This window comes from Leiobunum rupestre, chromosome 2, assembly GCF_980474605.1.
Source record: "Leiobunum rupestre chromosome 2, qqLeiRupe1.1.hap1, whole genome shotgun sequence".
NCBI classification, from domain to species: domain Eukaryota; kingdom Metazoa; phylum Arthropoda; class Arachnida; order Opiliones; family Sclerosomatidae; genus Leiobunum; species Leiobunum rupestre.
This window is the reverse complement of record NC_143385.1, coordinates 15,864,185-15,882,138: the sequence shown is the minus strand read 5'-3', so window position 1 is coordinate 15,882,138 and position 17,954 is coordinate 15,864,185. Positions and strand designations below refer to the sequence as shown.

The 17,954-nt window shown below is 36.1% G+C and overlaps 1 protein-coding gene across 1 annotated transcript; it reads right to left on the bottom strand.

The window, feature by feature from the left end:
• Positions 1–330: 330 nt before the first annotated feature.
• Positions 331–2,091, bottom strand: LOC149956210 (uncharacterized). The gene is made up of 2 exons (XM_090164666.1): positions 1,984–2,091; positions 331–1,816 (listed from the first exon to the last, which is right to left on the bottom strand). The coding sequence occupies exon 2, from the start codon at positions 1,657–1,659 to the stop codon at positions 331–333; it is 1,329 nt and encodes a 442-aa protein (XP_090020792.1). The 5' UTR covers positions 1,660–1,816; positions 1,984–2,091.
• Positions 2,092–17,954: the final 15,863 nt, after the last annotated feature.

The following is a 17,954-nucleotide window of genomic DNA, read 5'->3' as shown; positions in this document are numbered from 1 at the left end:
AGCTATAAATATTTTTTTTAAAATCATACATATAGACAGTATGCTAAAATTGAATTTACAAAATATTTGTACCAAATATATTAATATAATTATATTATTAAATGATTTGATAAATTGTTTTTAGGACCTGACTGGTGTATCTCGTTTGGCTCATTAGGAACGATACTTTGCGACGTTCTTTTGTTAAGAAGTAGAAATAGTTAATTTTGTATTTCATTGAGATAAAATGAACAATCGAGGACAAGGAAATGAACACAATATTTAAATATTTTTAAAAAAAATAGTTTATTATTTCTTAAATTTCATTTTAAATTCTTAATTGTTATGAGATTAGTAGCAGTGAGATTCCAGAATCATTGGAAACTTTTCCAGTGTCACCAATCGGTCAATGCGCAAAGAAAGCACTCGTTTGCCGTAGTTCATCCAAAGCTCGTATCCTTTCTTTTCGATTTCAGTGAGGGAAACTTGCTGGTAATATGTAAAAGACTCCTGCAGTAGTTCCATAAGTTCGATGCTTTCCAAATTCTTTACAGCGTATGTCAACAGTGCAATAACCATCTCGAAGTAACGTTTCGAGTTCGGCAAATTTTCGTTATATTTAATGAAGTAAGCTATAAAGTCAGATCGATCATGTATCATTTGTTCCAATCTGATATAGTTGCGCGTGTCAGTACCATTGATTTTGCTCAAAGATCTTTCCTGATTTAGGGATGCCCTAAGGTCGTCTTCACTGGTATTTAAGAGCACGTTTGAGTATGCAACCGTTATTAAATAGGTCAATTTTAACTGGACTGGGCTGGCTTCCCAAAAATTCATCATAATTTCCCCATAAATATCACTTTTTCCACGTTCTTTCCAGACAGAGAACAATGATTGGAGAACGTGAAAAAACCTCGACGGTTTCATATCGGTTACCAACTTAGATTGAAATCGCGTGAACAAAGCGTGATATGGCCATTTAAGCAACTCTTCCAAAGGACAATCAAGCATGATTATCTCAGAGTACTTGATATATTCTTTACTCAGGAACTCCAATTGCATTCCAGAATTCATTTGTTGCAGAAAAAAATACAAAACGGCAGCTCCTTGATACGGTTTTTCCAGATGGTACTCCTTCTCAAGAGCTTCCTTCAAAGTTTTGTCTCGTTGAGCCGGTGTTAACTGGCCCCAAAAGTATTTTGCCGCAGTCAGATTGCCTTCTTCCGCCGCACGTCGAAACACCACTTCGACTTTGTTCAGAAGGCATCGACTCATTTGCGTTGTTTTGCCTTCGTCGCAAAATGACAGGAAGGCGGTCATAACATCGTCAGACGAGAGTATAAATTCTTTGTCCACAAACGGCCCCAATTTCCCCATTTCATTCCACAATGTACGAACTTCTTCTTCCAAACAAAAGAATCCAGCTATTCTGTACCTTGACACCAAGTCGATTCTTTCATCCCTCGCAACCATTTCCGCCGTCTTACCGGTATCAATGGTACCATCGGAATTCCAGTGGAGACTAAGCAGGAATGGTTGGACGTCATCCCGAGGAATAGCGGGTAAAGAACGGTAAGTGGTGTCTTGGGCGGACGAAGATCGAACCCATTGCCTCATCCAATCTTGAATTTCGGAGTGTATTTCTTTACTTATATCAACAACCTTTTCTTTCAAGTTCATTGGTAGTTCCACACGATGCAATACCTCTCGAATTTGAAACGTCTTATTTGGAATTCGTTTCTGGTTATTAACTAAATACGAAATGGCTTTGTCCGTTTTCCAAATGGTTGCTGCAACGTTGATTAGCGACAGATGCTCAAGTGACGAAATTGGAAGACTGAAACTCATTTTAAATTATAGAAAAATTATTTAAAATTCGTTTTCTGACTGCTTCAATACTAATAATAACAGAAATGTTTGAACGCCGTGCTTATATATAAGAACTGATAATCGAGTCTACGTGTACGAATGTTATCTATAAAAACGAAGAAATCACTTACACACCTCCTCGCCACGTGCTACTAGCCATGAAAACACTTAGTGTTCTTGGTTTCGTTTATTTTCACGCTATCAGTCGTATTCCCCGAGCAGACATCTACGTAATCTTCTCAGGGTTCAGACAACAGAAATCTCTCCAGAATCTAGAGCGGTTTTGCACTTCAATAAACGCGTAAGATTAAAATAATACATTTTGGCCTAAACACAATTTTATTATTTCAGACAAGCAATTTTTTCGACGTTACATTTTACTGAGAACATAGTTAATTTATTTTATAGTAGCAAGGATGTATTTATTAATAGTTAGGGAAATAACAATTTGTGGAGACCCACCTCACGCTGTAACAGTAAATTTAAATTTTAAAAATTTAAAACCGTATCTTAGTAATTAAGACTCACCACGATGACTTTTTTTCCTTTTCGCCTCTCGTGCCAGTGAAACTGTAGCGAAATAAATAAAATAAAAGTTAAAAGTATTAAATTAAATTAAGAGTTTCTACTAAATTGAATATTACCTTCATTACATTGGTCGAACTATAAACTCTGGCCCGGGGATCGCGTCACTGTCACTATTGTTGTGAGCGAGGTAAATAATTAAAGTGATCTAGGGATTAGCAGTCAGTGATTAAGGTCAGTTTAAGGTCTAGGGATTTTAAGTTATTTAAGTTTGATTGCGTCTAGGGTTATGCTTAGACTAAATATTAAATGCGTCTAGGGTTATGCTTAGACTAAATATTAAATCTGTGGTTGATGCATGCCATGTATAAATTTAATGTGAATTTAAAACGTAATAACAGTTAAGAAATTATATATAAGGTGATTAAATACGCAAATACCCTTTGCAATGCAGTCCAAAGGTGGTTCTTATTAATTAGATATTAAATGGATTGATAAATATTATAACAAATGAATAGGAATGAATAAATTAAATGGTAAAATGTTACGGTTTTGAGATGCCTAGTCCGGCGGTAGTGACCCGGCCTTTGCGGGGACTACGGAATTGCTCGGTGGTTTCTTCGAGTGCTGCACTTCACAGCAAACTCTTACTTTATCAAACATATATTTAATTTAAGTCCGCATTGCTACGGCATCGTGACTCGAGACTACTTTCGCGGTTGACGCGGCAGGAACGTCTTGAAACGCAGCTGGAGCTTCGTTTGTCGGTTTAGGACTCCTCCATTCCAAAATCTCAAAGTTCCGCTTCCAATGTCTCATGCTCGGACCTTTTGAGCACACGTGGACTAAATCTTCCGTCAAACCCTGACCGTGGTATTCGACTTGGGTCAAGCACCATTAAAGTATTTCCCGTACACTTCGAGCGAACAGTAAATTTCAAACGTGGCGCCTGATCGGTGATAGTGCGACGTCCGTAGGAGCAATGAAATGAGAAGGTTTTGTGCTTTTTAGAAACCAAGGTTTAATTCAAATGTTAACGGTTTATATACACCTCGAAACTCGTTATAAAAAGTATAACAAAACAATAACTTCAAACGATAAAAAACATGGTGGTGACCGCTACATTACTCCCCGCGGATAGTGGGCTGTTCCGATACTGAAACAGCTCCGATAGCCGAAAGATGCGAATTGACATCGACCAATCTTCCCCTATACAGATCGACCAGAAGATGGTAATGACTCAAAAAGTCCGCGCCGAGGATGGGGCTACTAACGTATGCCACGACGAAAGTCCATCGAAATATCTTATTTCACCCTAAATGATAGTTTCTTCGCCATAGGTGTTGATAACGGACTTATAAGTGGCATTCAGTTTGTAGTGGCTAGGCGTTAGTCTCGCAGGACTCAAGGCTTTAAGGATGGAAATGTTTTTTTATTAAATAAAAAGACAAAACCACAAACCAGGCCAAGCGTGAACACTTCTAAAAGCCTTGTTAAAGAGGCAAATAAATAAAAATGATAAAACGGCGGTGTAAAAATAAAAACTATAAAAAATCAACAATCAACCCGGGCAAATGTCCTCAAAGTTGTTGATTTTATACCGCATGATTTCTTGAATACAATCATATTTTCAGTGAGATTCATATCGCCAAGGTTGTCTCTAGGGACCAGATGGAGTGTTAACAGACAAATAACTAAATAGGGCTCAGAATTGCCTGTATCTGACCCACAAACAAAGGCAGGACTGAGCACATGTCCTTAACTATGCAAGTAACTAGGGAATTTACCGTGACCACTGAGAACTTGCGTTGAGAAGTGGTTATAAAATTCCTAGTCACAATGCCTTTAGTGCTGTCGCTCCAACTACTCGGCCAATACCTCTTGGTAATGCCCCTCAAAATATTTTTAACACTACCCTTATCGGGTTTATTAAAATGGATCACCTGATTCATTAATGCGCCCTTGGCCAGCACATCCACTCTCTCGTTACCAAGAATATTACCACTGTGTGCTTTAACCCAATTAAGGGCTCTTCTAGCGCCATGATTAAGAATTAAATCCCTAATGTTTGCATACATACCATTAAGGTTGGAAGGATTTCCAATGGCTCGTAGAGAAGATAAGCTGCGGCATTCTCCGATAGCGAACCATCGGAAAAAATATCTTACCCTGCATTAGTGGGAAGAGCGTCTCCACGACAAATCTCTACACGAGAGGCTGGAGGCCGTGACAAGGGTATAGAAAATTTCCACCTACAACATTGTATTCACAGAGTTTAGCTCCCATCTGTTCGTAAATAGACCTAATGGTGATTGTTTCCTCACTTACAATGTATTCAATCGGGGTTAAATTGGTAATTACCAATAACGCATCGGTAGAGATTGTACGATACGCACAGCAAAACTCTAAGAGCTGCTATTCGTTGGATTGACCTGAGCTTTCGAATCATTTAAGAATTATCTGTCTCGCGCCACCATGCCCCAGCACCGCAGGTGACACAATACGCTCAATGCAGCCTTTATATGCCACCCTCAACGCTCTATAATCCAAGCCCCACTCGACCTTTGCAAAGCAGGCAATGGACTGAACGAGACGAGTAGCCTTATTCTTAACCTCCTCCAAGTGAGGCAAGAAGCACAAAGTTTGGTCCAAGATAACGCCTCAAACCTTAACAGTTTTGACATTAAGGATTCTCTCATTATTAAAAGAGAAAATGGGAAGCCGATTCATCACCTTAGTTTTGGCAAAGGTGATTGCAACGGTCTTCCTTGCACAAAACTTCAACTTATAAATTCTACTGCACTTATTGAGAGTATCCAGAACTTCGTTACCGAGGAACTCCAGACCATCGCCTGTAGGTCATCTGCAAAGGCTTGATTAGCACTCGCAGCCGGGTAAACCCGACTTAGAGCGCCATCCATGACTAAATTAAAGAGTAGAGGCCCGCTAGAAGAACCCTGCGGACACCCCTTGGTAAGTGACTTACTAAGAACACTACCACCTACATCGATCGAAGCAATTCTGTTGCTTAGAAAACCTTTGTATAAATTATACAAGTTTCTTGGACAAGCAACTTGCTGGAGTCTTGACAGGACCCCCGGAACCCAGACATTATGTAAAGGGAGATTAGACTAGTGTGCAGACCACTCTCTTTATTATGCTTGACGTTCTCGACGATGTGGTATGAAACATGCGTCGTAGAGCGGTCATGCTTGAACCCATATTGGGCTGAGTTCATAAGACCTCTCTTATGAAGAGAGTAGTACAGTCTTCTTGACAAGAGTTTATCAAGAACCTTACCCACTACTGACAGTAGAGAGATCGGACGGTATAATCGAGCATTCCACCTATCTCTCCCCTCCTTATAAATCAATGCAATCCTAGCCACTTTCCAAATTTTTGGGGAGTGCCCAAGAGTCAAACATGCATTGTAGAGGCGCACGAAAACCAAGGGACAGACCAAGAACATAATTTAAAAAAATTCGATAGTAATGCCATCGAAACCCGGAGCTTTGCCCCTTTTGAAGGAATCAATGACATTGAGAACTTCATCTTCTTTAAAGTCTTTGTCGTCTGACTCGACGTAAGGATCTTCGACTGACTCTCTGGGTTCCTTGTGTACTTCAAGGTCATCTTCATGCGAGTCGTCTAAAAAAAGTGAATTAGGAATAGTTTCATTTGTTTCGGTGAGTCCCTCTGTCAGCGTGCCATCCTCTCGTTCCACACAGGAAACAGCATTTTTACGTTTTGCCTTGCCGGTTGCCAATTTATAAGGAAGAGAGTAAGGATCCTCCCTCGACACAGAAGAGCAGAAGTCCTGCCAAGACTTCAGCTTAGAGGAACTGATGCGGCTCTTGTACTCCCGTTGGAGAGTCAAGAATTCATGTTTCTAGCGTTCCCTGACCAAGGGATCCCTAGCCACTAACTTTCGCTTCCTGCCAAGACCCTCGTTCCACCAGGGAGCCGAGTTATATGTCTTGGCAGTGGCCCTACGCTTCCTAGTAGCCTTCCTTGCATCTTCGAAAATTTCCACAATAGAAGACGCAACATCATCGATCTGATCTCTAGAGTCAAGTGCTGCCTCAAGAGGCCAGTAGACACTGTCGCGAAAACGATCCAAGTCCAGATCCTTTAAATTTAAGTACCTTTCACCATGGACAATGTCCGTAACGTATAAATTAAAGAAGATAAAATTATGGTCACTGTTGGTGATGTCATCAGACGCTTCCCAACCAGTGACTATATCAAAAATATTCATAGTTGCCAGCGTTAAATCGATCCAACTATTTCCGTTGGTGCTAGAGAAGGTGGGATCTGAACCAGGATCATTCAGCACGACCAGATCTAGAGAATCAACCAAATCCACACAGGCAATACCTCTAGGACAATTGTCCCTTGAGCCCCAGAGAGTATGATGAGAATTGAAATCACCGCCAATTATTATTCTACGGCCAGCAAGTTTCTAATTTAGTCAGAGATTAAATTCAAGTGTTCCTCCAAGACCTCCGATGGGGGAGGAGGTATATAAATGGAGAACACTATAAATGAAAAATCCCCCGCCTTTATACCCACAATAGTAATATAGTCATTATTTAGAAGATGATTGACATGAAACTTCGTATTGAAGATGGCAATAGCTGTTTTTGGGTTCTCGTCGGAGCACACCACCCTGGATGAAAGCGGGAGACCCGCCAACCTCCCGTCCCCCACATGAAGCTCCTGAATAATTGTGATGTCGATACTGCCCTCAAGTGGGTCTCCATCCAATATTCTTTTCTTTCTCTCCACCTTCCTAAAAAACTCTAGTTCGCTGGGCAGCATCCCCCTTTCCCCCGCCAACTATTCGCTCTTGCTCTCTCAGTCGATATAGCCCCCCTTCGCGGGTGGGTCTCCTTCCAATATTATTCACGTATACTCTCTTAGTCCGTGAGCCAGACTTAGAAATTTAACTTTTGAATATCATTTTGCGCACCAAGAAATTTTATGATTTCTAGTTAGCGGGTCAAGTGGGCATGCCAAAACCGCTTGATAGACTATTCAAGATGGGCGGGCGATCCAAGATGGCGTCGGGTGCATTTGTACAAATGCGTCTAATGTTTGATCTATTTGTTCAATTTTGATGAAACAACTTCTATTCAATAGCAAATCGTATTACCTAAATATTTGGTCTTTTGCAATATCTTCCTAAAGTTTACAGGAAGGCTTTAAATCACGACAATATCCTTTTGATAGAACTTTAAACGAAGTGTTTACATTACCAATACCGTCATATTTCGTTAGAGATTTTTTGGATCTACTATACGTTAGATGGGTCTCCTACCTTTCTAACGACGGAACGCATCTTTATATAGCGTGTCAAACGGGACGTTGTGGTCGAGAATGAGTCACGGTATTTATATTGTTCGTTAAAAATTGGAACTCGGAGTGTTTTGAGAAAGAAAATTCTCTGAGCTTTTTTTATCTATAAAGGATAGTTATTTTAATACATGTCGAAGAGTAAAAGACCACAGTTGCGGTCCAGGTCGATGGCATGTGTATAATATTAGGAAAAAAGTCGGCGTTAAACGAATTAGTAAAACCCAAAGATAACGAATCTTGGAATTCTCTGTACAAAGCTGTCACAACTAGAAACTTCAAGGCAATTTTGGTTTAAGGGAATGAAGCTGCTTCAAGCGTTCCAAACATATTGTACCAGAGAAACTGTAGGTCAACATTCACATTGAAAAAAACTCTAGACGAATTGGAAAAGAAGCGTTCGGAACAAGACGTTAGTGGAGACAGTGATTTTCAAATACCCCGTCGATCTACGCGAAATGCGCCTTCAGATTCCAGAGTTTTGGAAAAAATCTGTACATTCTGTGGACGTAGTAAATACAAAACCGGAAGTAATACTCGTGAAGCACTAACGCGAGCTCTCGAACTGAGATCTGACCTAAAATTACGCGGAATTGCTATTAAACGGAGCGATCAGAAAATGAAAGCAATTTCTTCAAGAGATATAATTGCGGCAGAAGCTCATTACCAAATTACACGCGCGAGTCAAGAACTGAGCATCATGAAGTAGAGACCCACTCTGAATCATATAAACTGGCGGAACAATCAGCTTTAAATCATCTTTTGAATATTTAAGGTACGAGATTATTTCGAAACAATCATTTCTTTTATTCGTAGAACTTACGGCAAAGCTAGTTCGTTTAATGAATATGGAAGGTGTACCAGGAAACGAAATATTGGCGTCAACCAAATTAAATTTGAGAAGAAATATTGAAGGTGAATTCGTGACGTCGCTTGTTTTTTTTTTTAACGTTGATCGCAGATTGTATGTCAGATCAGACAATATGTCGCTCGATAAATAACTTGAATATTTCATTAGATTAAAACGCAAATTCGACGAAATTACGGATAAATAATTCATCGGCCCTGATTTCAAGCACGGCGATTTCTTCGAGAAAAGATATAAAAAATTGCGTCGCTGAACAAAATTGGCCACAATACCCTAGCGAACTTGATTCAAATTGTATATCAATACCGGAATCTTTAAGAGTGTTTCTAAGAGTACTTTTAACTAGAGATAATACAATTATTTCAGGGAAATTATCTAGAACCGTATAGTCGCTATCAATGTTTGGAGATTCAGGTCTACGAGATTTAGCTGTTGAGTTGGGAACGATAGCTGTAGGTCAATTAACAAAATTTTGGAAGGTAAGCATTACAACAGAGCTATAAGTTTACATCAACTTACTTACGAAGCAATGATGCGTTTGATTTTGAAAGCTTCGAAAGCTGGACTGAGGTGGAACGAGACGAAGCGATTCTGGTCGAAGCTAAAAACTTTATCTCAGACACTTGCGAAAACACAAACAAAACTACTTACTTTTCGACTCTCGAAGACCCACCTTGCATGGTTATTTTGAATAAACTCATGGAGTATATGACGTAATTGCGACAAGTGCGAGGTCCTCTATCAAAATATTTTATGATGTACATAGATGTAGTCGAAATGTTGCTTAGGCTATTTCACGCCAACAGAGAAGACAATTGGTATCTCAATTTAGCCATTCAATTCATCTGTGAAAGACGAAGTAGTTTTAACAATGCAGAGTGAATGCTACATTGACATTGGAAATCTGTTTATGACCAGCGGCCATGCATGTGCGATGCATTTCCGTGTTCTATAAAGTTTAGTTACTTCTTGTAATTACTTTTAAACGTTTTAAAAAGTCTTGTTGTTCTTCCCAGCGTCGGGCCACCAGACTGTATAGAAATACGAACTGCTTTGATAATTTTCTGCTTTGATAATTAGAAAATTATGAAATAATTATTACGTAACGTTCTGGATATTCCTTAGGACGTAACGCAGGATTCTGCTTTCAAGTGCCAAATCGAAGTGGACGCCGTCTGACCAATCGGGATCCTCTTCGCTATCCACCTTCACATTCAAAATAATTTACAAAAACCAGAAAACAATGAAAAATAAATAAATAAATGAAAACTTTAAAATTAAGGAAAAATTTGCTTTTGCCATTAAGTATAATTGGTAAATTTAAGAAAGATTTTCAAATGTTTAACCGTTTTGAAAAGTCTATTTTATCCTCGATCAAACATTAGAGCCGCAAGGAACGACCTGGAATTGAGTGTAGTGCTTTCACAGTTACAATTTGACTCAAACAATTCACGGTGGGGTTATAGCACGACAACTTGACGTGAGCAACTCGAAAGGCAACATGCGCATGGCATGGAAATTCGGTGTTTTTTGCATTGGGTGTCGCGTGAATGTTATTCCTCGAGAGATTCCCATTTCAACAGATAGAACAATGACACGTGGACTGATTTCAATCCGCATTGCGAATTTTCTAATCACCACGAAGTGACAATAAAAATAAATTACCTTAACAGGACGTAATAGCCATTTCATTCTTAAGCCGGAGAAATGGAAAGAGCTACATCGTTAAAACAACACAGCTAACGAAATTCTTTTGCTGAATTAAGGTATATTCGATTCCAACATGTTTAATGAAATCATAAGAACTCCGTTAGACACTTTTTACCTTACCCGAAAAATGTCTTTTAATTGAAACTTTCTGTATTCTGCCTAAAGCTGCGTTCAGACTATGTGAAAATATAACGTTGGAATCGGTGGTGTCGTTTCGGTTATGTTGGTCGCGTCGGTTCGTTCATTTCACTGTTCAGAAAGGAACCAACCTTGCACATGATTAACATAAAAAGTGATTGTTCATCCAATCAGAACTCAGTAATAACGGCATAAAAATTGAAATAATTTTTTATCCACCTCTGATTGGTTATAGGATTTCGATGGTTCTAAAGGTCGCCACTGATGAGGCATAAGGCTAATTGCCTGCTATGAACTTTTTGAGGGCAACGAAATGCAAAAATGTAAACGACACGCGCGAAAATTTAAAGTATCTGTTGAGAAGTCTGAACGGTGTAAGAAATCGAAAGAACCGACATGATCGACGCAAACGTCATATTTTCACATAGTCTGGACGCTGCTTAAGCCCAAACAACGCTTCAAATCCACGAAATAATTTCTAGTTTTACTGAAATTTACGTTTTTTGCAATCATAAATTAAACGTGTTTTTGAAAAATGGCAGATCTGATTGAATTGAAACACCCTGCTTAACTTGAATAACAGTTTTTAATGTGAAGTTTTCTCACATTATTAATGAACTGATATTTCAAGACGGGGTACTTGATAACAAGGCGTCCAGAAGAATTCATTACAGTCGAAATCTATTTAAATTACAAAATACAAAGTGATAATAGTTCGTAGATTCTTACTATGGCTATAAAGTATTTTGTTTCCTTCAATGGAAACACTTGCAAAGGTATTTGGAGTCCCAGATTCCACTCTCTAGTGGTGCCTAAATTAGGCTCGACGTTTTTAAATTAAATTTTCCCTCATTTCATTTTATTTTTATTATTTTAAAGTGAATTATTCAAATATTTTAAATTCAATGTTTTTGACCATCGCAAGTTCATTATTCAGTTAAGTATTTATAACGAATTAAAGCGTTGATTCAAACGTTGCGTATGTTTTGTACATGAAAAAAACTTGGAAATAAATTTTGAATCAAAGCTGATTGGGTTAAAATTTTACTTTATTTTAAGAAAGATACGCTTGGTCATAGAACCAGAAGAATTTTCGTCACTCCCTCAAATTGAGCCCTTTGCCGCTGGCTCAAAATCGAAATCTCACGCGGTGTTAATTACAAAAATAAAAATATCTTTGGGGAATATCACTGATTATATTATTCCATAACGTACACCAATCACCAAGAAAGAGGAAAATTTCCACGTTGTACTAATTACCCCGAAGAGAGAAAATAATTATGTATTCGTAACGGCGCTTTTCCCCTCTGTCAATCGATCGTTATGTTTTTGCTCATTAAATAAGGTACTATCTTGAAAAACTTTCGGATGAAACATTTATATTTAAGATATCAACAGTGATGAAGAAACCATTTGATCAACAGTTATTCTGTAAAGATTGTATTTTAGTAGATTATAAATTTAAAAATAGAAAATTAATTATATTTATAAACTATAATTAAACTAATTTTTAATTATAAAATTTAATATCATGGGAAATAGTTTATATTTATAAACTTTAATTAATCTAATTTTTAATTATAAAATTTAATATAGGAAATTAATTATATTTATAAACTTTAATTAATCTAATTTTTAATTATAAAATTTAATATAGGAAATTAATTATAATTATAAATTATAATTAAATTAATTTTTCATTATGAAATTTAATATAATAGGAAATTAATTATATTTATAAATTATAATTAAATAAATTTTTAAGGGGGAAGAATACAGTAAAAGCCTCTTTTTCGTTCAAGCTGAACGTTTCTGTTTTAACAATTACATAATTGAATTATATTTTTCTTATTAGGCTGAACCTTCCTCTAGTGCTTGAAATAATTTTGATAACTCTAATATCAATAGTTAACGAGATATAAGGTCCTAACTAAAAGGTAGTTTGGGCGCTTGCCCAACTTGTTTAGCTCCGGGGGTCCGAATTAAAACGTAATAACTTAATTACTTTTAAATTTAAAATTGTAAAAATTATTTTAAGCACTAAACAATAGGCTGTTCTACACTTAAATTTTAATTTTATAAGTTAAAATACAAAATTAAAAGAGTTCAGCTTGAAATAGCGCGAAAGTAGACAATGCTACTGTAGTCTTCCGCCTTAATCAGACAATAGAATCCTTTGAAAAGAAGGGATTCTACAAACTAGATATAAATGATGTTTCAAAGACTCGGAATTTCGTATGGAAGTGTCAATTAGCAAACAAAAACTCTTTTGGTCATATTGTTAATCAAATCAGATTATTACGAACAAAAGTAAACGAGAAAACTTTTATATATTGTATAAATTAACCCAGGTAATAAAATAATTCATAACAAAGGGTCGATTAAAACTTTTGCATCTTTAAACAAAACAGAAGAAGAAAAACGTTACTTGTTTTCAAATTCAAGATACTATTTTTTCAAGGACCAAAAGATTATTGTAAGTTTTATTATGTATATGTATCATAGCTTTATATTTTACAAGTGAAATTACTATTTGTACAAAAAACATTATAGAAAATAGAGGTATTCCCCAAGGGAGGTGCCAGGGGGGAGAGTGTTCAGCACCGATGCGGCATTTACTATTTATTTCTTCTCTAGAATTTTGTAAATTTGTTGAATTTTCTATTAGAATTTTGTAAATTTGTTGAATTTTCTATTAGAATTTTTTACATTGAATTTTTCGACGTATATATGAATTAGTGGCTCTTCTGAAAATAATCGAATTTATGATATAATTATATATTGTGCCACAAGAATTATCTAATCGATTTTGCTCTCTAGTTGAGTGTTATTCAGTGCACAATTATAATTGCCAAACGCAAGTCGATATGTCAAATGACACTAGGGGTTTTGGCTTTAGTGAAAACCACCCTTTACCGTTAAACCACGCAGTTCAAGTTACGTGGTTTTATTTTACAGACGATAACATGTTATATCAATTTCTAAAGTCCCAGAGAAACTGGCACTTGAAGAATAAAAAATTTAGTCCTTCGGATATAAAGCTGACACAGCTTTATCATGATCACATTTCTAGAAACGGAAAGTCTTTGTTAGTTTGATCAATCCTTAAGGTCTTTTTGTAAAAAACAGCGCATAACAATAGCCCTTTAAGATAGATACATATAAAGTTGTTTTCTTAACTATAACAAAGGTTTTTTTATTTACTTTCAAAATATCACTTCGCTTTAAAAAGGATAGTTTTAGGAACTTTGTTATAGGAATATTTTCAATTCAATTATTTAAATACTTTTAGGAAGTAGATTATCCCTTGGGTACTGTTCCAAAATCCAGAACACCATTAAATAAATGGTTATAATAAATTTTATCAAAATAAGTGGTGGTCCGGATAACAGTACTTAATAATGATTATTTTTAACTAAATAGACATCGCCCCTGTCATCTTTGACTATACCTCTCACCTTAAGTGGGAACGATAACTGTATCGTCTTTTGTAGTTCTGCCACCTAAGTTTTCTTTAAGGTATTTTCTCAAAGCAGGCTGAGATTCTTGTTTTCGATGAAACACTGAAAAGTGCTTTGCCCTTAAATAAAGGCACCTTTTTATTGTTGAAACGGATTTCTACACGAAGCTTACTTCCTTCATTTTAATAACGCACTTTTGATACTAGTTTTTTTTATCCAAAAAGATAAGAAACCAATTCTTAGTAAAAGGAAACAATTGGGTCCAACGAATAATAGAAACTGCACATTTGCACGTTTTTGGAGTCCGATTTTTGACGGATAATTACTCGGATACGGTTGATTTCAGGGAAACGTTAATTCAGACCTTTTTCACTCCGTGTTACCCAAAGAACACGCCTGTTTATTTGTGTCAGACCACTCTGAAACACCCTGTATAGTTTTATTGCAGGGTGCTAACGTTAACAAAGCTAGAAGTTAGAATTCAGAGATATTAAACCCCTCCTAAAAAAAGTGTAGGGGAAATTTGTAGGAATGTAGAAAGCTACATAGAAGTGAAAAGAGCACTAAGAAATGGTTAATATATTGTTCGAAAGATAATTAATAATCAAACGAGAGCAGATTCCCTTTTCTTGTGGGTTAATTTTATTTAAGCCCCCCCCCCTCTCCCAAACTTCTTTATTTTTGGAAAATTAACAATGCGGACATATCAAACCTTAATGAACGAAGTAAGGTAAAATATCCCGAGCTGTTAAAAACGCTGTGCAAGTAGTCACTCGTAAAATTAGGTACAAATTCGCTCTGGCAGCCGTAAAAGGTCAAAGCGAAGTAGGTACTTTTTTCAAAGACTACGGTGCTTAACCAATTAGGAAAGTAAACAGTATAATTGGCTCCATTTGTTGATACAGAAAGGCAACGCAAGAATAACAAACTTTGTTACTCGGAGTAATTCCATTATACAAATCCCGTTCTAACAAACATTTACAGACACTTACTTTCGGAAATATATCACAATGGCCGTTTTCGGTTGATTGCTAAATCTTGAGATTAAAACTATTTAACGAACTATACATTTCTTTTTAAGTTTTGACTTTAGCTTGCGTAGGGTGGGGTTCAGTAAGGCCTTCTCTTTGTCGAATAAAATTGAAAAACACATCAATTATGTAATGATTTTGTTAGTTGTATCAAAAGTGACATAAGACCCAAAAGTGTGTCAACTCTACCTTTGCGCCCGTTAAAATATTTATTGAGAGCTAGTCTAACAATAGACTACATAACCTACTAGTTGGAATAGTACTAGTAACGGTATATTTAGTCTATGGTCTGGCGCGATTATCTCTCTTCGATTTTCTCACCCGTTGACATACGTTCTAAAACGCCTCACTCGGCGGCGCTGGAGTGGAGAAAATTTCCAATTTTGATGACGTATTTTCAACCCCCTCTCCCACTCCCTCTTTTTACTTCACGACAAGCTCCCAGTAAACATTATACCGTACTGACACACTTTTGGGTCTTATGTCGCTTTTGGTTGTATAGGTATAGAATAAGATTTGATTGGGTAACCGCACAATTTTCCTAAAGTTCACGATTAAAAAAATCGATTGAGAATGCCGCTTTTATTCATGAAATGGGATAAACGATACTTAAAAATCAGTTGAAACATAATGCTTATCTATGCAGACGTTGACGCTACGCGGAATGGAACGCTGGTTCATTTGGTCTGATTTTTGAGTCACGGCGAAATTGCGGCTAATTGTAACACTGTGTAAAGGCGGCGAAAATCCCTTCGCATGAAGATAACAAAATCTGCTGGGAAAGATTCGGGAGACGATTTAAAAGACGCATTTACCAAAACAATTAAAATTGAATCGTATCGTGAATTTGAAAACAAGTAACGTTCTTCTTCTGAATGTCCGGTCCCTCAGTGTTCTTGTTTTCTTTAAAGATGCAGAAGTTTTAATCGACCCTTTGTTACAAATTATTTTATTACCTGGGTTAATTTATACAATATTTAAAAGTTTTCTCATTACTAGAAGTTTCCTTTAGTTCGTAATAATCTGATTTGATTAACAATATGACCGAAAGAGTTTTTGTTTGCTAATTGACACTAGCATACGCAATTCGGGGAGTCTTTGAAACATCGTGTATATCTAGTTTGTAGAATCCCTTCTTTTCAAAGGATTCTATTGTCTGATTAAGAAACTCTTGTCAAACTTTGAGTGATATCTCTTCTATTGCTTTGCGTTCTTCACTTCAATCGCGGTACCCTCCTTTGCGATTTTATGGTTAAAATATTTTTTTCGTTGAGAATAAGATCTGAATTTGACGGTTATTTATTTTCTTTACGATTTGTGAAAAGTTTTCATAAAATTAAAAAATTAAATAAATTATAAATGATAACACTTTGAAATTTTAAAAATAAAGATTTGGTAACCTGTTCCAACCATTTTGAGTCGTAGTTATTGAATCAACGTTATTGATATCAAAAGCTCTGTAAGCGGAAAGTAAAATCCTGAATATTTCCATTAAATTCCAAACGATACCATATTAAAATTTATAAATAAAACTTAATTTAATGTAATTATAATTTATAAATATAATTAATTTCCTATTTTTAAATTTATAATCTACTTAAAAACAATTATTACTGTGAATAAAAGAGTTTCTTTATCACCGTTGATATCTAAAATGGCAATGTTACATCAGAACGTTTTTCAAAGATAGTGCCTTATTTATTGATGCAAAAATGTCACGGTTGATTGACAGGGGGGAAAAAGCACCGTTACTAATAAATAATAAATTTCGGGTTAAGTAATGGAAATTTTCCTCTGTCTTTGTGATTGTTGTACGTAATGAAATATTATCATCGGTGATATTCTCCAAGGATTTTTTTTATTTTGTAATTAACTCCGCGTGAGATTTGTATTATGAGTGACTTGTTCTCAAGTTTAAACAAATTTTCATTTAAAATCCATTGACAATTCAAAGTAACCGAATGGGAAGATATTAATTCTTTTGGATCCAAGCTAACCATGTGGAAATGTACGTTCATTGATTTGAATGAAATCCTGAATTTAACACAAAATGACCAGGGTGTGGGAAAGTTATAATTCTAAACCACTTTAATGAGCATGGAATGTCAAGCTTCCGTCAATAGCCACTCGTGGTACGACAATCTGGAATGTAGTAGAAAACTCTAATTTCCCATCCTGCTGCAGGATGTATAAAAACATCGTTACCTGCTACAGTTATTCTCCCATAAATCAATGTGAAATAGTTTCTTTATACTACCTTAATCTCACTAGCTTGTTTCACTTCAGAAGCGGCGAAAAAATTATTTTTGCAAAACGGCTGTTTGCTCATGTTGCAAGTACTTCGGTGTTCCACAAATTCAACTTTTTTCGAATAATGCGCGTACCACTGGTAAATGATGCAAAAATTGGATTATACAAAATAATATGTGAAACAGGAATATATCAAGTTTAGAAGATATTAAATTTTATTTTGATTAATTTAAAAGCCTGTTCTAAATCGTAAAGATTCTAACTCCTTAAATGTAGGTTTATGTTTTAAATACTGTAAATAATTCAGGAAATATATTATTTATAAATGTTGAAAGATTTTTTTAGGATCCATGATTGTAAAACTTGTTTTATTTAAATTTTTAACAAATTTTCAAACCATTAAAAATTGAAACTAACTCAGTCACAGGTTGAGCTATCGACCCGAGGGTTTTTGTCAAAACTAAGGAAACAAAATTAGTAACAATACATATATATACCAAACAGGGTAGATATAGTTAACAAAGTGACACAATCATTGATGGTCTTTCTTACGGGATACAATAAATTCCTGTCGAACGCACCCCACGATTTCGCAGTTCAATACAAATCGTCCAAATTAAATATTCCTATGTCGTTGATATAGACACCCTCTATGAATTTTCTAATTAGCCACCATTATTTACCACTTTTCGCATTGTATGCCATCACGTCCGTATGGCTTCTTTGAACGTCAAAACATTTGCTCCCGATAAGGTGAAGATTAAATCG